The sequence below is a fragment of the Cololabis saira genome, chromosome 22, assembly GCF_033807715.1.
Source record: "Cololabis saira isolate AMF1-May2022 chromosome 22, fColSai1.1, whole genome shotgun sequence".
NCBI classification, from domain to species: Eukaryota; Metazoa; Chordata; class Actinopteri; order Beloniformes; family Belonidae; genus Cololabis; species Cololabis saira.
In genome coordinates, this window is record NC_084608.1 from 23,540,149 (window position 1) to 23,564,697 (window position 24,549).

Consider the following 24,549-nt stretch of genomic DNA (forward strand, 5'->3'; position numbering starts at 1 on the left):
AACAAAAGGGGGTACAGGGTTATTGTTATAGGATGATGACAAATATCATGTATAATCAATCAGTGAAACAAGACTGGATGTGTATTTCAGAGCATTTGTGTTTAATAATAAGCCGTCAAACATTTAATGTTTTTGGTATTTATCACCGAAGTTGAGTTATTCATCAGTGGCCAAAACAAACTGCACAGTGTATTCATGTCACTGCACGAGGACACAAAGGAGAACATTTTTTTTAGTTTTAAGAGCACAGAGCATGACGAGCAGTTTCAAACACCACTGAATAGCTGTGCCTACGCAGGACCGGCATTGACTGATTGTCTGTGTGTTATTAGCTCAATGATTTTGTGCCGGTGAACATGAACAACAGATCTAATTGGAGCAGTCATGGCTCAGGTGAAAGAATCTCATAATTATAGCTTGGTTTCGCTAATCGCTACAGTAAATAACAGTAATCTGTCACATCCTTGTATTTAAGCTATCTGAAGTTGCAGAGTTAAACATTATTTAAAGCCACTGCGTTTATTAAATTATCCACTGTTGAACTGAAATGGACTGTAAGGCCCATTTCCCCGCCTCATTGACCATTAGACCACCAAAGACCGTGCTTGAACTAAGCGTTGATAGATGTTCCCTCTGTCGCTTGTGTGACGCTGTGTCCATGGTTTCATCTGACCAGAGGAGCCTCAGATACAACCTAACGCATACATGTTTGTTAAAGTGTTCATGGGACAATAGCAGTCATGGGTAGATTTAAAAAGAAGAAATAAACAGCAAACTAATTATGTGTTAATACATTTATGATTACGTTTTTTTATTGTACTTAGAACAAAGATTAATATATACTTATTGCCCTTTAGAAGCAAAGATAAACATGAACATACTGGATCAGAAAAAAGAATGGAGAATGAATGAAGTAGGAGTCAAAGCGAGTGTATTCTTGAAAAATAGTTATCACAACTACCTGAAAATATACACAGATGGGTCAAAAAATCTAAAGGATTATGTGGCAATAGGTGTGTATATCCCTGAGTTCGATGTTAATATATCCAAAAGAGTATCTAATCAACTATCAGTATATACAGCAGAAATTGTGTCAGTCTTTATTGGGTTACAGTGGGTGGAAGAGGTCAAACCTGATATGGTGGTGGTATGCACAGATTCAATAGCTGTATTGGAAAGTATACAATCAACAACAACTTGCAGAGAAGATTTACTCATAGATATTTATCATAGTTTATTAAGAATACACAGATGTGGCATAGACGTACAGTTCTGTTGGGTACCAGGACATGAGGGAGTAACAGGGAATGAGGGTGCTGATAAATAATTAGCACAAATGGCATTGCAAAAGGAAATAACAATACCAGTTCCATTAGGAAAAGGAGAAGGCAAAGCAGTAATAAAGAAGAAAGGAATGGAAATATGGCAGAAAAGGTGGGAGGAAGATCAGAAAGGACAGGGATATCACAAAATACAAAAGTCTATCATAACAAAGAATTATACAGAAAGGAACAGAAGGGAGGAAATAGTCATAACAAGACTCAGACTGGGCCACACAGGATTAAATGGCACTTTGTATGTTATGGGAAAAAGGGACAGTGATAATTGTGAGAACTGTGGAGTAAAATAAAACAGTGAACATATTCTAATGTATTGTAACAGATATGAAATAGAAAGAGAAAGGCTACAGGAAAAAGTCAGAGAGGCAGGATGTGAGTGGAATTTGAGGGGAATCCTGGGAACAGAGGGAGAGGGGGTTGAAATCACCAGAAAGGCACTGATTAATTTCTTAAAAGACACTAGGCTGATAAATAGAACTTAAAACAGGCTAAATGAAATGATGATTACACACTCTTGTACAGTGGGTGGCGGTATGCACCTTAAAGTTGTTTGCGATCCGCCAATAAAACAGAGGAGAAGAAGAATAAGCCACGCCCACAATAATGGAAATCAATAATGACACGTGATTCACAAGCTTTAACTCAATGCAATCGTGGAATATAAGATCTTCTTTTTTTACGTTCAGATTAAAACCATTGCTTCATTCCCCATAAAGCATTGAATGTCTTCTTATGCTGGTATCGGAGCGAAGTAGGTCAAACCTTCTTTATTTACGTCCTCCACTGCTGCCTGCTAACGTGAAGAGCTAAACTGTGTTATTTAACTGAGCTTTTGTTTTATAACTAATATAAATTCGTGTTTTTTGTGGCCAGTGTTTTGCATGTGTTTCCTGTGTGGTATTACAACACGAAGTGGATGTTCCTGTGAATGAGGGAAGTCGTTTCTCCTCCAGGAATCTTCATTGCATCTAATCTTCATCATCATCATCAGAATGACTGATCCATGGCAGCAGTGTATGGATATGTGTGCAGAGGTCACCAAACACGCTGGGGTGGTAAGAAAACACTATCAAAGTACTACTTTAACACATTTATTTGACTGCCATGTCCGTTAAATGAAATGTGCATGATGTTCATGAGAGAGTTAGACCAAAAATACACGAAAGGAGTCATATAAAGGGATCTGTGGCTGCAGGGGGAAGGCGTCTCCACATCCTACTGCCTGTGGATATTTCATAGTAGAGTTGTCTTTCATACTGGGTGTAATGTGTGTCAGTAATATTGTAGCATTAGTCAGTGAAGAGGCTTCCATCTGCGCTGCAATAATGATATCCACACACCGGATAAAGTGAACTTCATAAACATAAAGAGTCTAGACACCTTGTCTTCTGTGTCCAACAATATGTCACCTCAGCGTATGCCATTGAAAGCTAATTAAATCGCCAGCTGTACTCAGTCATCTGAGTCCCCCCCTGACTGTGGTTTATGTGTCCCTGCCAGGTGATCCGTGAGGCGCTCCAGAATGACATAACAGGGATGCAGAAGAGCTCACCGACTGACCTGGTGAAGGAAACAGACCAGAGAGTGGAGGAGCTCATTATAAACGCCATCAAGGAGGAATACCCCACGCACAGGTACTGTTTTATTATCACTGTTCAAGGCACCAAATAAGGACAAATCCATTTTTCTAAATTCATTTTCTTTGTATTTTTATTTTGTATTTTTAAAATGTTTTATTGAAACGTTGCACATCACTGTTGCACCGGAGCAGTCTAAGCTTCTTTCTGAATAAAGATGGGATGGTAACTCCTGGTGCCCCAACATCTCCATAATTAACCCAAAAGGTCAAATTTCTATTTGTTACCCAGTAATAATAAAGAAAGATTGGTAATACCCTCCCACCTAAAGCCTTGACCCTCCGTAAAATTTGCCGGCGCAAGCTGGGAGTTTTCCTTTCCAAATAAAATCAAGGATTAAACTATCTACTTTACGAAAAAAAAAAAAGAGGAAGGAAAATCCTCTTGTTATAAGAATGCATTGGAATAAGTATAAAAAGTGCAGAAAAATGCTTATTTTACCTCCATTTATCCTGGCTGATATGGAAAGATTTAGTAGAGACCAATGCTCAAAATCCTGTTTAATTCTTGAGAGCTGAGAAATATTTTTTTTCCTATAAAGAATATCCAAAGTTTTAGCAACATATACTCCAAGATAAACAAAGCCAGAGTTTGAGATCTTAAATGAAATATGTTTAAGCAGAAGTGAGTCTGAATCCGCCCACTCCATTAACTGTATCTCATTCTTGCTAAGATTTAATTTATATCCAGAAAATAAGATTGAGAGGGCTGCAGGAATGGAACGTGACAAATCAGACAATAACAACAAAAGATAATCTGCATACAGCACCACCCTCTGTTCCACACATCTTTCCACATATCTCAGGATGAGACCGCAAAGCAATTGACAGATGCTCCATCACAATAGCGGATAGAAGTGGGCTTAATGGGTGGCCTTGCCTTGTAGAACGATGTAAAAAAAAATGGAGGCGTTTCCCAGATTCGATCGTTCTTAAGGACTTAAGAAGACTCTTAAGTAGGGTTCGGCTAAGAAGGAGCGCTAAGATAGGTGTGTTTTCCAGATGCAACCTTAACTACCTTGTTAAGATCCCGCCAAAGAAGCTTCTTAACAAGCTCTTAGTGGGAGCTGTCCACCGCCGTGGTTCTGAAACTAAATCAATCGGTGCCAGGCAAATCATTCACCATCCACTTTATCAGTGCATTAATCACACACAACCCCCTACTGTCCCCACACACAGGTGCAATTAGGCTATGTGTGCGTGATCACAGCTAACAGGTGTATCCAAGTAGTAATTAAACCCATTAATGCATATATATACCCCCCTGTGGCCAGGCACACACGTGTGAGAATGGAAAAAGCAGCCAGCAAACGGAACAAGAGGTCACCCTCGTTTACCGCAGAGGAGATGGTCGTATTAATGGACGAGGTCTGGCAGCACCGCGACGTGTTATTTGGGCGAACAAATAGCAAAAAAGACATTGCATTAAAGACCAGAGTTTGGCAGGCCATAGCCAAAAAGATGTCCCCCGCTAGTCCCTGTGGCCTGCGAGACTGGCGTTCTGTAAGAAAGAAGTGGCAGGAGTTCCAAAGCCAAACCAAAAAAAAAGGTGCAAAGGTGAAGCAAGAGAACATGGACACGGAGGGTGGCGCACCTGTTGCTACAATCCTCACCTCCGACGAGGAAAGAGTCCTTACCATAATCGCAGAGACGGCCTCTGAAAGCTTTAGTGGGGGCATCGATCTGCTGGGGGACGAGGGGCTCTCGGAAAACACAGAGGGCGAGGAGGAGCAGGAGAAGGAGCCATCAGGGAGCAGAGCGACGGCAAACACGTCCCCAGCAGAGGACGAACCCGCACGATCGAGCCCTGTCCCTGCAGCAGGGCCCTGTGTCCGTATGCGGGGGGGCTTAACATGGCGGCCCCCCGTAACGACCTGCACCTGCAGCGAGACGCTGGTGCGTCTCGAGAGGGAGAAGCTGGCGCTGTTGCGGGGGATAGAGGGCCAACTGGAGAGACAGACTGCCTTCCAGGAGGAGATGGTTCAGATCAAACGCCAGAAGTTGGAGCTGCAACGGAGGCAGCTGGCACTTGCCGAAGCGCAGTTCAAACATCCCTCCATCTCGGTCCCAATAATCCCCCCCCGGGATGGAGGTAAGGGGGGATATTTATTTTTTAATCTCCGCATTGCACAATGTTTCCCGTTCAATTTGACTAATCAATCTCCCTTCATTGCAGGTGATGCAGATGCAGACGCCCAGTAACGGTGCCAACGCTTTTTGTTTCTCTTAGTTTTTTTTAATAAACTACTTTTCCTTTTTAACCCTATGTTGTGTGGATCATTTTGTGTAATTTCCGTATACATGACAGTTGATATGTGTTTGGTGATGGTAGTGGGTTTAATGTTGGGAGTAGGGCTGTGACAACAATCACAGCCATGTGACATTTCATAGGTGAGAAGCACAGCCCCCCCGACGAACGCTGGATACATCGGTAATGAGACTTCCACCTGCCTATCACCGTTCAACGTCGGTCCTAGTGTGTCCAGGCCTCATCGAACCTCTCCTCCTGTGGGGTTGCTGGGTTGGTTATCGGGGTCACGAGGTAACTCTGGAAAGGGTAGCCACAACATGCTCCTGCCGAACTCTACTCCGCCAGCCTTCTGCCCCACAGCTGAGTTGGCACACACGGAGCTGTCATGTGTGGTCACTCAGAAGGCTGTTAAGAGCGGGTCAGGGCAATCTTACGTTTCCTTCCTAGTGAAAGATCTTCTTAAGCTAAGAACGAGTCTGGAAAACACATCCTTCTTTCACCGTGCTCTTAAGACCGCTCCTAAGAAGCTCCTAGCGCTTAAGAGCTTCTTAACGAATCTGGGAAACGCAGCCAATATTCAGAGTTTATACCATTTGTCCTGACCATGACCTGAGAAGAAGCATATAATAACTTAACCTATGAAACAAAATTGACCCCAAAACCAAATTTCCCCATAATAAAAAAAAAGATAATCACACTCTACCCTGTCAAGCGCCTTTTTGGCGTCCAGAGCTATCAGAGCTTCTGGAAGAGCAGTTGGACGGGGAATTTAAATCACGTTAAACACCTTCCTAAGATTGAAAAGGGAGTTTCTATTATGAATAAATCCAGTTTGGTCTAAAGATATAATTGAAGGTAGGATAGCTTCCAAGCGTTCCAAGAGCAAACAATTTGGACAATATCTTGAAATCAACATTCAACAGATTGATGGGTCGATACCACTTGATAGTGGGTCTTTATCCTTCTTTATGAGCAGAGAGATGCAAGCCTAGTTTAGGGTGTGGGTAAGTGTGCCAGCACTGTAAGACTCAGTTAACGTCTGTAATATGGGGGCCCAGTTGTTTCCAGAACTTTTAATAACATTCGTCTGGAGAGCCACCTGGGCCTGGACTTTTACCACTTTGCAAACAATTTAGTTGCTGCCTCAAGTTCCAATACTGAGATAGGATGTTCCGATTCCTCAGCTGCAACCAGACCTAGATTAGGAGTGGCGAGCCGATCGAAAAAGGAGGTCATATCAAATTCTTCATCCACACATCTAAAGGGAGGAAAATGAAACCCCTCTTCTCTGTGTTTAAAAAAGACCTTGTGGACAATCATCTCAATGCTTATAAAATAATATGGAAAAAAACTGCATTGTCCATCCTCAGAGCATATGAAGAACTGAAAATATTTGAGGACCCCTAATTTGATATTATTTCTTATCATTTATTTATTTTATGTCTGAATTTATTTTATTTATTTACTTATTTATTATTTATGTTAGTTATAATTTTCAATAGTTTGTTATATTCAGTACTCGAGTTGTAAAAAAAAAAAATCAGGGGGGATGGTGGATTTTATCATATGGGGACAGATAATTTGTGCTGATTACAAATAATATAATATATTACAAATAATAGCACTGACCAAAACACCTGCAGAAATACTGCAGGAATGACATAGCAGCAGTTAAATGCAGCTTTCTGTAAGCTTTAAATATCCACTGGGCTTACATCAAATACATCAAAACACAACAATAAAAAACAGTTTTCTGAACTTATCAATATGACTCTGTCCTTCACAGGATAAGTAAAATGGATCACTGCAAAAACTCAAAATCTTAACAAAAATATTTGTCTTATTTCTAGTTAAAATGTCTCAATTTAGTAAAAAAATATCATTACGCTTAAAACAAGACTCATCACTGGAAGAAAAAAACAATTTTCACCTGTTTCAAGTAGATTTTCACTTGAAATAAGTAGGGAAATCTGCCAGTGGAACAAGATAAATCTTGTCCCACTGGCAGATTTTCCTACTTATTTCAAGTGAAAATTTACTTGAAACAGGTGAAAATTGTCAAATAAGTTATTTTGCTGGTGTTTGGACCGTTTTTATTTCAACTCCAGTACTGGTTATATTCTATGTGCCTTGTGTAATTAAGTTCATTATCATGGTTCCTTTGCTTTATTGTATGTAAACGATACATTTTCAATAAAAAAATAAAAAATATAAAGACTCTACCGCAACCTCGGCTTTCGGAGCAACGTTATTGGTTACTGTAAGACCACGTGACGCTTAATGAGCCAAGTGATTGGTGAGGAGTTCGGCACTGATTGACCAATGAAAACGTAGTATTATTTTACCCACGCCCACCCACGACGGGAAGTCAATACCGACGTCAGTCAGGTCAGATTAGCTTCAGCTCGCTGCAATCGTGCAAAATAAAGTCTTCTTTTTTAAAAACGTTCAGATTAGAGCCTTTGCATAATTCCTGATAAAGCATTTAATGTCTTTTTATGCTGGTGTTGGAGCGAAGTAGGTCAAATCTTCTTTATTTACACCATCCACTGCTGCCTGCTAACGTGAGGGGCTACATTGAGTTGTTTAACTGAGCTTTTTTTTTTGTTTTATAACTAATATAAATTCGTGTTTTTTGTGGCCAGTCTTTTGCATGTGTTTCCTGTGTGGTATTACAACACGAAGTGGATGTTCCTGTGAATGAGGGAAGTCGTTTCTGCTCCAGGAATCTTCATTGCATCTAATCTTCATCATCATCATCAGAATGACTGATCCATGGCAGGAATGTATGGATCTGTGTGTGGAGGTCACCAAACGGGCTGGGGTGGTAAGAAAACACTATCAAAGTACTACTTTTATGTTTTAATCTGACTGCCAGGTTAAATGTGCATGATGTCCAGGAGAGAGCTATCCAAAATAAACGAAATGAGGCATATAAAGGGATCTGTGCCTGCAGGGGGAAAGCATTTCATTTCATTTTTCATTTATTTATTTATTCAAACAGGTTAAAACAAAAACAAAATAATCAGAATGCATAAAATGTATATACCGAAAAAAACAAAGAACAACAAAGAAAACCATAAGCAAAACAAAGCAAATTAAAGAGACAAATCTATATGTAGATAAATATTTCCTGTTTGAAAGGGTGTAGGATGAAGTTTCAAAAAACTTTTCTAGTCCTACCCCTTCTAATGTTCTGTTTTTACCGTTTCTTCATTTCACACAACTTCAAAAGAAAAGCATAAAAGAAAAGAAAAAGTGGTTCAGCTGAGCAAGGCACTTTGGTCACTGGCTGTCAGTTCATGTGTCCATTTCCGTTTTGTATCCATACAGAGTAGTCTTTTTAAAGATTTGTTTAAACTTACTTGGTGATTTGCATGATTTCATTTAATCTTTACAGTTATTCCACAATTTGACTCCCTTCACTGATACACAATGGGTTTTGATGTTTGTTCGTACATGTTGTTTTTTAAAATTACATATTCCCCTGAGATTATGTTTATTTTCTTTTATTTGAAACAACTTCTGGATGTCTTGTGGCAACTGATGATGATTTGCTTTGTGCATGATTTGTAAAGTTTTGAAGTCGACCAGATCCTTGAATTTGAGCATCTCCACATCCTACTTCCTGTGGATATTTCATAGTAGAGTTGTCTTTCATACTGGGTGTAATGTGTGTCAGTAATATTGTAGTATTAGTCAGTGAAGAGGCTTCCATCTGCGCTGCAATAATGATATCCATAAACATACCGACTACCGAGTCTAGACACCTTTTCTTCTGTGTCCAACAATATGTCACCTCAGCGTATGCCATTGAAAGCTAATTAAAGCACCAGCTGTAGTCAGTCACCTGAGAAAAATCCCCCCCTGACTGTGGTTTATGTGTCCCTGCCAGGTGATCCGTGAGGCGCTCCAGAAGGACATAACAATCATGCAGAAGAGCTCGCCGACTGACCTGGTGACGGAGACGGACCAGAGAGTGGAGAAGCTCATTATAAACGCCATCAAGGAGAAGTACCCCACGCACAGGTACTGTTTTATTATCACTGTTCAGGCACCAAATAAGGACAAATCCATTTCTTGTGTTTTATTTTTGTCTCAAGAAAGTTCTATTTATATTATGTTTTATTGACTCGTTGCACATCACTGTTGCTCCGTAGCAGTTTAAGCTTCTTTCTGAATAAAGATGGGATGGTAACTCCTGATGTAACAAGCTGTAACTATAAAAGCGTTAACTCTTGCTCTGTTGATGTTCTAAAATCCTACACTGTTGAGGGACATTAAAGTACTCTCGAACTCAACAGAAGTTGTCCCCGTGTTTATTCTACTCACGACCTGAAAATTTAAGACCTAAAATGGTTTAATTTAATAAGGTAAGGCTTAACTCTAGACCAGCCTACATAAGTAAACATAAACATTAGGGGTGTCACGGTACACACAAGTCACGGTTCGGTACGTACCTCGGTACAGGGGTCACGGTTCGGTACGGGTTCGGTACAACGGGAAAAAAAATACAAAAAGTCCCAAATGTACAAGACGAGTTTTTTCTTCCTTTATTTTGATCATAGCATTTGAAAGTTAAAGTTTGTTCAATTGGCTACAAAACTAAAAAGCATCTCTTATTAAAATGTAAAATAAATAGAATAAAACATTTAACTTGTGCATTAGTGTTTTTAATTTTTTATGTTTTTTATGTGAGCGCGGGATGGGACATTGTAACGAGGCTCGAGCACTTTTAATAAATACTTGAACCCGGGCTCCTCTACTGCTGCATATGGGCAGAGCCGTCTGGGGGCGGAGCATTCTCCATGGGCCTTATGATAGTCATTTTAACGTTCAACAACATCATCCTACCCATCAAACTACATTTATTCTCACTTTTATTGAGCCAAGCCTATAGGCCTATGCTGCAGAAAGCAGAGTAAAGTCACACACACACACACACACACACATCGGCCTGACAGCTGTCAATCACACGGCGCTGAAAACTCAGAGTCACAGACTGACTCAGTTCATCTTTGATTCAGCTTAAATACAAAAAAAACATAACTGGTCTAAAATTACACCATCTATTTAGATAGATAGACACAGCGGTCTGTAACATCATTTCTGAGCTCTATAACAGAGAATAGACTCGGCGGTCTCGTTCACAACAACACAAGCACATTACAGGCAGCTGGTCAAGACACATTCTGATAAATAAAGTATTTATGAAGGTTACACTCACTCACCAACGGTAGTTGACTCTTCCATAACCCAAAATAATCCAGGTAACGTGGAAAACGGGGTAACATTCAAAACTTTGTACAAATTTAGTCCTCTTTTAAAGGTATTGTGACATCATTTTTAACATGCTTTTAACACTATTAAAAGTCTTGGCCAACATCCCTCAAATGTGTCTAAAAGAGTGTAACAAGAAAAACTTCAATCTAGTACTCTTTTCCTGGCTTTTTATTACAGTGATTTTTTGCCCCGTGAAAAATGCTTCCTTTCCCCCCTTTCCTGTCAATCATTGCTCCGCTCCTCCTCCCAACCTCCTCCTCCTCCAGCCATACGCTCACAGCGGCGTCGGAGCGACAGGCGAAGCATGCACGGAAAAGCAGGAGGGCGAACCACAGCAAACAATCATAAAAATAAAGGCATGCAAGCAGCACTGTCCCCTTATCTTAAGTCCAGTCAGTGGCCGCGGGTCTTCTTAGCAGTTTTCCTCCGGTGATTAGAACAAAAGAGGCTCTAAACTGCTCCGTGTTAAGCCTCATTTATGGTTCCGCGTTAAATCGACGCAGAGCCTACGCCGTAGGGTTCAGCGTATGGTGCGCGTCGCCGCGTAACCCTACGCCGTACGCTCTGCGTCGTTGTAACGCGGAACCATAAATCAGCCTTTATGGTGCACTGGAGAGGAGAGGAGGCAGGGAGCTGGGTGGAGGGGGCGGTGATTTAGCGGATCGTTACGTAACGATCCGCCACCAAACCACATGCGCCGTTTTTGCATAGTTATGCAGAAAATCCCAGAAAGCACACAATACACTGAATGTTAAAAGTTCGTTGTTTTTTGGGTGTAATTGATGTCAAGACACCCAACAAAACACAAAAAATCAAGAAAAATGTGTTTTTCATGTCACAATCCCTTTAAACTTTAGCGCTAATCTCCTTCACCGCAAATTTGCTGTGACTGTTAAGGCTGATTTATGGTACCGCGTTACACCAACGCAGCGCCTACGGCGAAGGTTGCGCGTCGCCGCATAACGTCGCCGTAGACTGCGCCGTACCCTACGGCGTATGCGTCGATTTAACGCAGAACCATAAATCAGGCTTTACACCCAATCTGCGTCGGCTCACCTGATGCGTTCAGGACAGTTGTAAATTAAGAATTAAAACATTTTATCGTTATTATAGCCTACAATTTATGATGATATATGAATTGCACATATATTTATTGATATGCACAGACTAGCACACATTTAGGTCTGTAATGGAACGTGACTTTTGATATTTATAAGGGAAAAAAAACGATGATTGATTTTAAAAAAAATTTTTTTTTTTTTTAACTCAGTCAGACGTATTCGCCGTATGACTGCGTGTACCGAACCGTGACGCCCGTACCGTGACGGGACGGGACGAATACAAATACCGTTACACCCCTAATAAACATACATAAACCCACCAGAGTCCCGTGATCGGGACCGCAAAACGGTACTAGTTTCTTCTGAGCAGAGTAAGATTTTGGTCCGCGGGTCGAGGCGCGGTCAGATGCGCGTTACTAGTCAACACAATAGATTAATATTAATAACCCAATATCGCGATACAGTTTGTCACCTCCACGACACGTATTGTGACGTTTTTGTATCGCGAAATTTCGTGGCACGATATATTTTTACACCCCTAATAATATGTGACCTTAGCTTCCTCTGGGTCACAATGTCAGACAAATGCAACGTGTTTCTGCCAATAGCACTCGAACGATTCTGATGTTCTGTGTCATTATTGAATACATCCACCAAACATTCACAGTGCTGCTGGAAACATGCAGGTGAACCTTTGGAGTTGATCGCCTTGTTCAGCAGCAGTGACTTTAATCAAGTGTGATTGGATGCTGTGGATCAGACCTGCACCATGTTCACGTCTCCGATCACAGCAGCTTCAGCTCAGACACATTTGTTGATGGCATCCAGTTGGTCATCTGTTCCGTTTTTGACATAGTTCTGAGGACATTTTCGAAGGCAGCAGAAGCAGGAGCTTCCTCTGTTGTTTTCCTGCCCGCTCAGTGACCTGTGTACGGTGGCCCCACGAGCAGAGATGTTTTCCAGTTCCAGTGATGTCTTTGAGCCTTTAGTCGTCACCCCTGGGTTCCTGGTTTCTTTCTTACCTCACAGATTTGATTCTGCGTTTCATCTTTGGAGTCATTTTTACTGGATGCCCACTTCTAGAAAGAGAAGCCACAGCGCCAAAGTAAACAGTTCACCTAAATGCAGAAACACACATTGAGATCATTTTGAATCCACTTCCAGACTTGGGCAGATCATCTACTTAGGGAAGCAAGGCTCGCCTCTACAGATGCTTCTTATGAACAGAAAACATAAAATGCTTGAGTGTCTTTTATCAATCAATGGATCAGATAAACCACATCTCTAAACCCCTTTATCTCATTAGAGTCCAGGAGATTAAATGACTTTACATTAAGCCTTCAATCAAGCAATCAGTCTGTCGAATAACTTTTTCATTGTGAAAGTTTATCGGGTGAGTTGTATTATCATCTTAAACACAGATTAGAGAATCAATTAATATTAAATACTGCGTTTAGTCAAATATGAGGATCAATATGCTGCTACAAATCCATGTCCACGCTGCCGGGATGCATCAGAGGAGGAGAAATGAGCACCTCCTCCACACAAACGCACAGATGCCAGGTGAGGAGAAGTTGGAGCGTAAAGGCCGCTGCCGTGTGAAGCAGCAGTGAACCGGCGGCTAACATCATCAGAGAGACGCGGCGGGTGTAGAATCGGCGTCAACAGGGTCTTAAAAAGTCTAAAATACAAACATCCGAAAATATGTCTTGATTTCTTAAATGAATGCAGTGAGGTCCTAATCATGGCGTCATTCCTGTGTTCGCCTTTAAATGAGTTACCGTAATCACGTTTACTCGTGGGTTAGTTGTTTCTTTCAGTCACAAAAGTACAAAGAGCAGCATGACGTGACCTTTTCTGCCAATTTCAACGTTGTCACACAAATACTGCTGCGAGAGGTTTGCACTTCCTCCTTAATCAGCGCCGTCTTCACAAACATAAATTAAAAATGTGGTTAAAATCAATTGTTTTTTGTACTTGGTGCAAAAAGACAAAAGCTCCTAATGTTTGGCACAATAGTCTCGTACAAACTCCAATGTGCATGAACACGTGGTCAGCAGCGTTCAGCAAACATCTCCCAGAGCTGCTTAGAAAGGGCGACCCTCCTCGACCCGGTCTGCAGCGGCTCATCGCGATTCTTTGTGCTTCACAGGAATCACGACCTCCACGTATTATTTACATATTGAAAGTGGAGGTTTTATCGATTGTGCTTTCTGTGGCAGTAATGAGGGTTAGGGCACATCGTTTCAACATTCAAACGCAGTAAAGATGACTCGTTTGGTTGGGTTTTTTGGCCAAATGTGATGAGATTATTTGGGTTCGATTAAAAGCGTGAATGAAAAGATCAAATCAGAACAATTGGACATGCACGTAGGATTCTGGGAAGAGGAGCGAGTTCAGCGCGTCTGGCTGGAGTCCCAGTTCACGAGACACACAACAGCCTGCTTTTTACCACATTAGAGAGAAGTTACTTGGAAAAACAAAAAAATGAAGATGACTTTATTGTTTTTACTAGTATGGACTTGAAATGAGTCTTTGATTTCAGTCACAATGGTCTTAAAAAATATTTTAAGTGTTTCATTTTACCTATTAAAACCTGCATTTATCCTAATAATTTTCTATATAATACTGAATATTAATACTTATACTGATATTTGGTGACTAAAAAATACAATATTTTCAATTTATCGAATGATTATGTTTGTTGTATTTTCATGACAAATACCATGTTGAATAACTAAATATTTAAAAGTTCTGCATGTGTGATTTGAGTTTCCACCACTTTTGCCAAGAACGCCTTCTAGTGGACAAAATATACAATCACAATACAGCCTTCAAACATGTTTTTATTTTCCTTTTACAAAGAAAAGAAAAGTCATTCATCAGTCATTATAATACCAATAGGATGAACTGGTATTAACACTAATATTGACCAGCCGATAATTCGGTTGAGCTCTAGTCTGGTGCCGTGGAAACCGTATTTGATGTCATCGTAGACTATAAAAGAAAAGAGAAAATGAATTAGACACAGTGAAATTACAATTGTCCTTTTTTTCATTTGAAGCTTCATAGGAGAGGAGTCGGTGGCAGCAGGGGCCCCCAGTCTTCTCACCGACAATCCAACCTGGATCATCGACCCCATTGATGGGACCACCAACTTCGTTCACAGGTACCGCCGTCACAGGAGCAGCTGAGAAATCCCGATACCGTACCGGCTCCGTCTAATCCCTGTCCCTCCTTAACTATTTTTATCTTTTAATTAGCTTCCCTGTTGGATTGTCCTCTCAGTCAGGGATAATTAGACAACCCAGATAGAACTGAACTGATAATAGAAACTGATTCCTCTGAGCTTGAATCAGAAGGGAGTTCATTAAACAGATGTTTTAGATTGTGTATTTCTGCCGGGCAGGTTCCCGTTTGTGTCTGTATCAATCGGCTTCACAGTGAAGAAAGAGGTAAGTTTTAATTTATGCAAATAACACTTCTTCTCCCTTCTGATTTTTCTTGATTATAAACCACATAATTGTTGCCTTGTGCGTTTATAAATAATAGTGCAGTAAATTTCTGCTATTGTTCAGCTGCTGTTCTATTTTTATCCCTCCTCCCACAGCACTTTAATCACTGCAGTTTTCTTTGCTGCTTGTCGGTCTCAGATAGAGTTCGGGATCGTCTACAGCTGCATCGAGGACAAACTGTACACGGGACGGAGAGGGAAAGGAGCCTTCTGCAATGGGGTCCCCATCAAAGTGTCTGGACAGGAAGGTGAAAGCCGACAGCCAAACCAGATTTATGTGGTGCAGTCATAGAGAACGGCCACCAGGAGGAGCTGGCAGTCTTTGTTTGTTCCAAATAAGTCCTTTTAAATCAAGTAAATGACTTTTATTATCGTTTCCTCCAAGATATCAGCAAATCTCTGGTTTTGACCGAAATGGGCTGCAAGAAAGATCCCGAGCACTTTAACATAATGATGGCCAACGTCAAGAAGATCCTCACCATCCCAGTTCATGGGTAAATATAAGCTTAGGTGTTTATGATACTTTAAAGCATCACTGTTAAACAGAATTACAACCACGGTTTGATTTAATGCAGGTATTTTTCTTCAAACAACACGGCAGTAATAGCTGTCCGTGTTTGCAGCTTCTTGTTTATCACGGCAATAAAGAACAGCTGATAACACTGCAGAAAAGTAACCATTAGCATATTACCTAACGTACTTTATTTGAAGTTGCTTATAACATGATTATTATTTGTTTATTTATTTATTTATTTATTTATTTTTTACCTTCTTCACAATAAGACACCTGCTAGGTTTCCTGAAACTCTTAGAGACTGTAAGTAAACAGATGGTGGTCACAAAATAAAAGAGATAAAAATGGAAATATCTACAATTAATTTAAAGTTCAGTTAAGAAACATTGAACTCTATCTTTAATGGCTAAATGAGCCATATTATGCTATTTTTACTCACTTTCTTGAGGTCTTAATTACATTTTTGTGCCATGGTCAAAATGCCACACGGTTACAGCACCACCGGTCACTTCTCAGCGATGTTCACTTCAGTCGTTTTTTAGGAGGTAGAACTCGAATCCACTTCCATGGCTTTAAAAAAGAGTTCCCTATCCCTTTCACGTGTGTTTTAATCAAGTTGCCCCTCCACAGTTTTATACAAAATAAGTAGTGACGTGGACTGATCTACCTTTTTATTTTGTATTCGTGATCCAAAGTGAGAAACTCTAATTTCCCATCAGTCATTAAATGCAGCATCAGCAGCGACATTATCTGCTGTCACAAGAAAAGGCATCGTCTCTGTGAGCAAGAATTAATATAATCTTTTTAAAAATGTAAAATAACAGCTGAGCAACAGAGAAGTCCCATATTGATTAACGTGATATTTAGAGGAAAAAGTACAACATGATTGAACTTCCTCTGCCAGTTCAAAGTTTAAATTGAGCTAACAGTAACCAAGTAGAGGGAGCGAGCTTCATTGTTGTTGACTGTGTTCAAATAGGGTGTTTTACTCTGAGGCCAGTGTGGTGAGGCCAGTGTATGAAATAATAAAAAAAAGGTTTGATTTGATTGAGGGCTGTAGCTACCAACCAAGTTTGACGCAGACGTGACATTTCCATGTGCAGGATCCGCTCCCCGGGCAGCGCGGCGGTGAACATGTGCCTGGTGGCGTGCGGCTCGGCCGACGCGTATTACCACATGGGAATCCACTGCTGGGACATGGCTGGAGGGGCGGCGGTGGTCACCGAGGCCGGAGGAGTCATCATGGACATTTCAGGTTAGTCCTCGAGGAAGAGCGGAGCTCTTCCTCTTCCTCATCACAGCGGCACTCGTGATGAACTTTTCAAATGCCACGGAGTCTCATCATGAAATTAGAAAGGGGAGGGTTGCTGAGGAGAACAAAGCAGAGCACGCTGGCTGCTCCGCTCTCAGCGGAAGCACAACAGAAGTTATTGTTTATGAATTATTTATTGCTACCAATAGTTTTTGTTATTAGGTTTTATTTGCTCATACATTTCTGTGACGCAGTGAAGAGGAAAGGGCGGCTGCTGCTGCTTGAAACGGGGGAATTTTGATCTGAAATTTGGGCCAGTGCTACTGAAAAACCATCTGTCCTGACATTTGCTTTGCTAAGGAAGCTGCACTGCACGGATGGTGGAAAATAACATGTAGCCAGTGATGCAGACTTGGATGCACTCACCAAATAACATTGCTTCATAAAAACAGGCTATTTTATGAAGTGAGAAATGTGCATGTCACTTCATTCTGCTCTTTAGTGCCTCGGTACAGCTTTGTGTGCACGTATGCATCTCAGAATACAACTGTTTCAAAGCTTCATGTAGCATTACCGTTTCTGACCACAGAGGGGCAGTGTAAAGCAGGAAAGATGTGTCACTATAGACAAAAGAACTGGACTAAAACTCCTGTGACATCTGTAGGTTTTCTGAGCAGCCTCTTCTTTAAGTCTTACTGCACGGTGCCATGTTGGTAAGAACTGAACCTGGTTAATCTTAAACTGAACAATTATGGTGAACAAGCAGGCCTGGACGCCCAAGCACGCTTTTATAGCTTGGCTGGTTAAACTCTGGATAAATCCTTGCTAAGCTCTGCCCTTGAGCTCTTCCAGGCCAATCTGAAACCAGTTGCAGCAGTATCTGAGTACAGTTAACATAACAAGCTGAATAATGTTAACCATAAACACAACAATGCTCTGCTAGGTCTCTATGTACAACTCAGAAGTCCTGACGGTGCAAGTGGCTTCAAAGATCCTGCTCATGACTAGACATAAATGTGTGTATAGTTAATTTTATTTTAATTTTATCTGGTGTTTCTGTCTGACGACTTTCAACAATCCCATCCGACTTGTAGAGTCGTCAGATCCGGTACGGAGACCTTACCTTTGTGGAACCAGACTCTAAATGAGTTTACTTGTGCTGCTTTTGGAGGTTCAGTGGACATGAGGCCCTTTCATGCTGGAGTTTCTCTGCAGAACATTTCCTCCCTTTTCCTGATTTCAATGACTGTTTGTAAGAGCTCCTTTTTGTAAAAGGTGTAAACTCAGATCACCTCTTTTTTTCCACCTCCCGCACTTGACTAAAAGGAGTAAAAAAGGAGAGACCAGTTGTGTCCCTATTCTTTAACCGAGTAACTTTCTGGTCACGTCGTACGTGCATCACGTGTCTGTACATCTCATTATTATTCTTATTCACTCACTCTAAAGAATTTAACAATGCTGAACTGGGGAGATGCAGGAATAAGAAAATGTCTTAATTTCAGACGAGAGAAAACCAGGTGCTACATTATTAAAACAAATGAAGAAACTGTTAAACGACCGCGGCTGGAAGCGCATCCTTTCACGTCAACAAAAGGATGATGTCACCCGTCGTCAAGCCAAAGAATCGGACAGTTATTGACAAACACGAAAGAAGAAAATAATGATCGGGACTAAATATTGGCGTCACACTGTGTTTCCACAACTGCAGGATTTTTCTCTGAAGTAAAACTAGTGGCCCAGTTTTACGTGAACGTTACAGAACGCCAGTTTGCAGGCGCCTATTGACTCACTCCTGGAGCCAGCCCCGGTGGTCGGTTGAGGAACTGCAGTTTTCTTCTTTTCCAGATTTCCTATCAGACTATGAAGCCGGGCGTAGCCCCTTGTGGTCGCCCCTAGATTTAAGAAGAGATAAAGTGCATCTGGAGTGGGACTAAGCGCTGGTATCAGACGTGCCGGACCGTCCCCACTCATTAACGCATTAATGCTTTTTGTCGCCATGTGAGCAGAAGTGGCGTTGGCAATAAGGTGACTTTAATCTATAAACAAGAATGGTCTTGTTGTTGTTGTTGTTTTACTGCCGTCTAATTATACAAAACAGTCTAATTTTAAATGTTACACTATGACACTTAGGCAGAGAAATGTATCAGATGAACTGTTTCATCAACCAGTGAAACAAATAAGACCCCAGTAATTATTATTACCATTATTGAATGAATGGCAGGTATTTTTTGATGATATACTAGTTATCTGGCCCACAAGATTAAAAGAAAATAATAGTAATATCTTTTTTAAGCTCTTTGATTTAACTAAATCAAATTTCCAAATTTGCAAATTTACCCTCTGTGGGACTATTAAAGGATTATCTTATCTAAAGATTTAAAATGAAAAAAAAAGTTATAACACTCCTCTTTTACAACTTGGATTTAAATCTGTGTTCTAAGAGAGACCTGACCGGAACGCTGCGTCAGAACACGTCACTACGTCACAATCACATCCCACACGACCGCCATACTCCAACACAGTTTAGCTCCAGGGTTTAGCTCCAGTCTGGGCAGTTACCCGCACCATCTCTGGCCCTTAAGATGGACTTAAACTCACCGGAGGGGATTAGTCCCGACATTTTCCAACCTTCCTGAAGGTCATGCCAGGATGACGGGGCGGCATATTTAAAGGTTTTTCCCCCCAAGCTCTGTTTTCACTTTCACAACAACAGGCGTAATAACTTTGATTAAGAAGCAAGAGTTCCCAGAGATATGAGCGGAGCAGTCCAGGAATACATTTATACATTCACACCGTAGCATCTGGAGTTTTAAATCTGGAAGACGTGAAAGACAGAATCACCCAACTGAGTTAGAACAGTTTCATAAAAGAGTTATATTTTGTGTGTCGTTCCTTTCATCCATTTATTTCTCGGTATATTAAATCCGAGGCGGGGTTGTGGCGGCGGCAGCGTAATCAGGACATTAAGGTATTACTCTCCCCAGCACTTCTGGAGGAAAGTGCTTAAAAAGAAAACATAATTGGATGTCGGGACCATCCCGGGCTCCTCAGGAGGCTCCTGTCCACCGAAGCAGACGGCTCTCAGAACCAGGGACGAGCATCTGAAATCAGCTAAACTAGTCAACTGTACCATTTTCACGATCCTTGTTTAAGTGTTAAAGTGCTGCAACTGAAATCGCTATGACAACAGTTTCTTACGTAGGTGAAGAATGAGCCCTGATCCTGACGAAGTCCCGATAACTCGATTGAAGACGTAGAGACACTATGATGACACCAAAGGAGACGCGTTATAGCTGTTATATGCAAGCTTAATGAAAGTCTGTCACTAAATAATTGAGTTCTTGTCTCCTCAACCACTTCAGCTTTCATTGTTTTTGCCCAAAACAAACAAACAAAAGAAAAAGTAGACATCGGCAGTGATCCTTTGCAAAGCCGAACCCCTTAGACACGGAGCTGGCCACGTCTCAGGGATTTCTGGGAGGTCGCCGTCCACAGTTCTGATAAACTTTGCACATCTATGCGGTCGAGATGTGGATGTATTTGCGTGACTTTCTGCTGAGAACTCCCTCTCCAGGGACACGGTGTGCTGATTCTGCCGGTCGGGGATATTTGCATCCATTAGCACCGGTGAAGTGGCCGCAGCAACACGGCCGTGTGTCCTGGCATTAGCGGGTCGGATCAGCCGGTTTTTCTTTTTTTGGGGGGGTTTGTAGCTCAGATTGGTGTGATCGACAGCTTCCTCCCACATCTCCAGAGCTGCTTCAGAGGATATCGTGTACTTCACATTGAGTCACCTCCCATCATTGCTTTTTAAGAGTTTTTTTTTTGTCGTGGTTGCTGTTTCTAAGTACATCATAGAGACAGATGCTCGTCGTTCGTCACACAAAGTAATTCAGCTCTTTTTAGTGACTGAAGCACAGGCGTGAGGTTCTCCGGCACACCCATCCGTCCGCCGGAGGGTCCATGTGCAAAAGCTTCGGCAGACGAGGGTGAATACTCCCTAATTTTACTCAAAAACATTCCCTAACAAAACCCGTAGAGGAGTAGTAAGTAAGTAAAGTTTATTTATATAGCACCTTTCACAGACAACGGAATGTCACAAGGTGCTTCACACAAAAAATAAAATAACATCAATAATAACACAAATAAAACACTACAATAAAAGTGGAAATACGATTTAAAAACAAGACAATACTGATAAAATTTAGAATAAAAGTACATAAAATCAACATGATGGTCATAAAAAAACCCTCCCTCTACTAAAGTTTAAAATCTTGGAGAAACCGGTGGGTTTTAAGTTCGTTCTTAAAAGCATCAATGGAGTCCAGAGAATGTAGAGACAGACGGCCTGGAGGGAGCGCTAGGAGTACTATCCCAGGAAGTCTGTTCAGCTGAAGTCGGATCATTCCCATAAGATTGGAAAACCTCTGTCTTCTTGATCGTGTAAACTCAGACCCAACAACCGTGTCATGGTAGTCAACACGAACGTGAATATTCTGAGCCGGCCGACAAGGAGCCACAGCAGCAGGAGACGGAGGTCCCCATCATTAAAACCTGCTCTGGAAAGTCGCCGTGGAGCAGCTGATGGACTAACCTTGAACCCGTAAGACTCGTTGGGCACATTCCAAGCGAACGGCGTGACGCCGACTCCCTGAATCGCCCACCTGGGTGTGCGGCGCGTCCTTAAAGGGATAGACCGCTAATGTGGTGTTTGACAACGACTAAATGGTGCAGGAGAGGGCGTGAAGGCAAGTTTATTTATAGCACAATTCAACACAAGGTAATTAAAAGTGATTTACATCAACATTAAAAGCGGCAACAATAATTAAACAGTAAATAACAAAGTGAAATGAAATGATAAGAAAAGAGGTAAAATAATAAAAAGCACAAGGGCAGTAGAGTACAGCAGGTAAGTATTTAATTTATGAGTATGCTTCAGTAAACAGTGAACACTTAGCTCCGACTCTGTAACCATGAAAACCACAACAACAAACACATGATGCTCTTTTTGTTTTTTGTTTTGTTTTTTTAAGGTTAAGTTTATCTCTCATTGTTGGGGTTGTTTTACTATTATTCATTCAGGTGGAAGTGACTGATCAATTAACGAAGGGAAATGTATTGTAAACTGTGAGTGGGAGATGATAAATAAAAGTAGTCCAACCTGTTGAAGTGTCCTGGAGAGAGGTGTGGTTGAGATCTCCGTGAAGCGTGGTGTTTGTAACCGGGCAACTAACGTCCTGAGAGATCTGGAGTGTAGCGACGCTCCTTCACAGCTTCAGCTGCGGCTTCTTTTCCTTTAGTCTCTCTGTTTGCCGTTCTCCGGTGTGACAGCTGGGTAAAGAGGAGCTGCAGCCCAGAATGTGTTGCCGCCACCTCGTCTTGCTGAAACTAATAACGCCTGGCAGTCCAGATTCGTCTTCATCAGCATCTCAAGCTCTTTCATTTCATGTGCCGGTGACTCCACGATCTCCATGACAACTTGGAGAAGAAAATATTTGAAATGTCTCCTCTTTGCTCTACAGCTGCTCTCGTATGCAGACAACCTTCCCATCGTCATGGTTACTCACCATAACCGACGTTAAGATGTGTTGGAAAATCCTTTAAGCAACGAAACCTCAAAACTGGAACAGAAAAATGTATAAATCTGGGTTTTTTTAATGAAACATTTAATGAACCGCTGGACGCGGGTGATAATCTACAATCTCTGTTCACTGCATATATGATACTATTAGATGACATGAAGTGGTTTCATGGAAAAGCGGTCGTTTATAATTGTTTTTTCCTTTAACCAGGTGGACCGTTTGACCTGATGTCTCGCAGGCTGATCATCGCCAGCAGCAGGGCCATCGCCGAACGCTTAGCCAAGGAAGTAACAGAGTTCCCCGTCGGCAGGGACGACGCAGAGGAAAAATAACCTCCCGAACTTCCCTCACCAGGCTCCAGTCATGTAAATACACTCGGCTCTTAACAGGACGCACGTCTGCCTTTGCCTCCAAAACCAAAGCGACACACATACCTCACGAGAAGAGTTTAGACTTCCAGATTTCTTAACGTCACCTTGTTTGTTAGTGAGGATGCATTCAACGATTTTCTGCTTGTTTCTGCCCATTCGTGTGTACGATACGCCCGTTAATCCCTGCCGGAGCCCCCGTAAGGCCAGATGCAGTCACACAGCTCTGCCTTCTGGTGCTTTTCAGAGCATTATTCCCTCTTATAACAAGTCCCAGCTGTTAAAAGACCAGTTTTTCTGGGAGAGAATCCCAGAAAACAACATGGTTAGTGTTAGTCATGAGCCAGTCTGTTCTTAAGACGCTCCACTTGCTCTCACTGGACACCAGGGGGCAGGATTTGTACTTCAAAGACTGGCAGCTTGGCATCAAAACCTAAGGTGTCATTTCATAAATAGTGAATATCCTGTTCGCTGTCTGGCACTTGTTTCAGCAGTAAAACGGACAGATGGCCCTTTGGGATCGTCTGTAATCTCTAACACGGTTGTGAAATTTCTCCTTCGGCTGTTTTGTAGTTATTTGCCCCAATGCGTGCAGTGCTAACTAGCACAACATAAACAAGTAGCAAGCTTTTAAAAAACAAACGTCTTTCAGGTGTTTCTTTTATTTATGTAGTGAAAATGTCCAAGGTGACAGTGAAGGCCGTCCGTAAGAATAGTTTATCTCCCATGGCAACAACTAAAAATGCACAGATTTTTTTATTTTATTTATATTATTATTTTTAAGTTCCAATATTCTTCTGCTCTATACCTCCTGATAATATAAACTGTAGGGTTGTTGATGTTTTTTCTGTTTTTCCAATTGATTAAAAGTGCAAACATTTTCTGTATTGGTCTGTGTTGATACAGAGCTGTAGTTCCCGCCATTGGCCACCGGGGGCGCATTCTGATTTCATACAGAGGGCAAGAGGAAACCGGGCGTTACTAAAGGCTGGATTATGGTTCTGCGCTACAACAACGGAGAGCACACGCCGCTGCCGTGACGCCGTTGTGAACCCTTCGGACTTCTGTGTCACTCCATTTCGCTGCGGTTTTCCTGAATGGTTTATCCGACTTTTCCAGTCACAGTGAATCAAAGAGATAAGGACAACTATTGTGCAAAAAACCAAAACAAAAAAAATCACTCATACACGAAGAAAAGAGCGCTGAAAGTGCTTCACGAAACCGGAAATGCATTGCTACCAAGCAAACCAATCACAGCCCTCTGGGTCAGCGTTGGTCTGCGATCTCTCAACGCGTAGTTAACATTTGTGGGAGGTGCGCGCAGGCACGGCGTGGCGTACGCGACCTGGCACAACCTGCTGCGGCGCACACTCAGCGTTGGTTTGTTGCAGGACCATAATCCAGCCTTAACATAGTTCAACAGATATGTACACACTCTTTTTGCATTGTTTCTAATCACTCAGCCATTTATTATTTATTCTTTTTTCAGTGGTTTCAATCAGAAAAAAACGAAATACATCAACTGTTAAAGCAGCTAAAGAATTAATGCATTCAGACTGCGTTTTTATTATTTCATTAATTTTAATTGCACTGGATCGTTCTGTGTAACAGAGAGTCGTTAAGTTTTAGTGTGTGTAATTAGGATAAATGACTGACTTTGCATATGTACCGGTACCTACTGTACTGTACGACTGCTTCCCAAAGTAAAAGACATGGGTGGTGTTTTGAAATTAGAAATGTGGATTATT

The 24,549-nt window shown here is 41.5% G+C and overlaps 2 protein-coding genes across 4 annotated transcripts; both read left to right on the plus strand.

The window, feature by feature from the left end:
• The first annotated feature begins 1,928 nt into the window (after nt 1–1,928).
• LOC133422977 (myb-related transcription factor, partner of profilin-like) lies at nt 1,929–5,253 on the plus strand. Its single transcript, XM_061713048.1, has 5 exons — nt 1,929–2,091; nt 2,332–2,395; nt 2,841–2,974; nt 4,251–5,068; nt 5,153–5,253. Exons 1-5 carry the CDS (start codon nt 2,063–2,065, stop codon nt 5,176–5,178), a joined length of 1,071 nt encoding a protein of 356 aa, XP_061569032.1. The 5' UTR covers nt 1,929–2,062; the 3' UTR covers nt 5,179–5,253.
• Nucleotides 5,254–7,592: 2,339 nt separating this feature from the next.
• On the plus strand, nt 7,593–24,527 carry LOC133422978 (inositol monophosphatase 1-like). Of its 3 annotated transcripts, none has more exons than XM_061713051.1 (9): nt 7,593–7,744; nt 7,953–8,054; nt 9,123–9,256; nt 14,636–14,740; nt 14,981–15,026; nt 15,225–15,333; nt 15,471–15,579; nt 16,703–16,854; nt 22,644–24,527. In XM_061713051.1, exons 2-9 carry the CDS (start codon nt 7,992–7,994, stop codon nt 22,763–22,765), a joined length of 840 nt encoding a protein of 279 aa, XP_061569035.1. In that variant the 5' UTR covers nt 7,593–7,744; nt 7,953–7,991; the 3' UTR covers nt 22,766–24,527. The 3 variants fall into 3 exon arrangements, with proteins under 3 accessions (XP_061569035.1, XP_061569033.1, XP_061569034.1); XM_061713049.1 differs by having other exon boundaries at nt 7,595–7,744; nt 7,873–8,054; XM_061713050.1 differs by having other exon boundaries at nt 7,599–7,615; nt 7,873–8,054.
• Nucleotides 24,528–24,549: the final 22 nt, after the last annotated feature.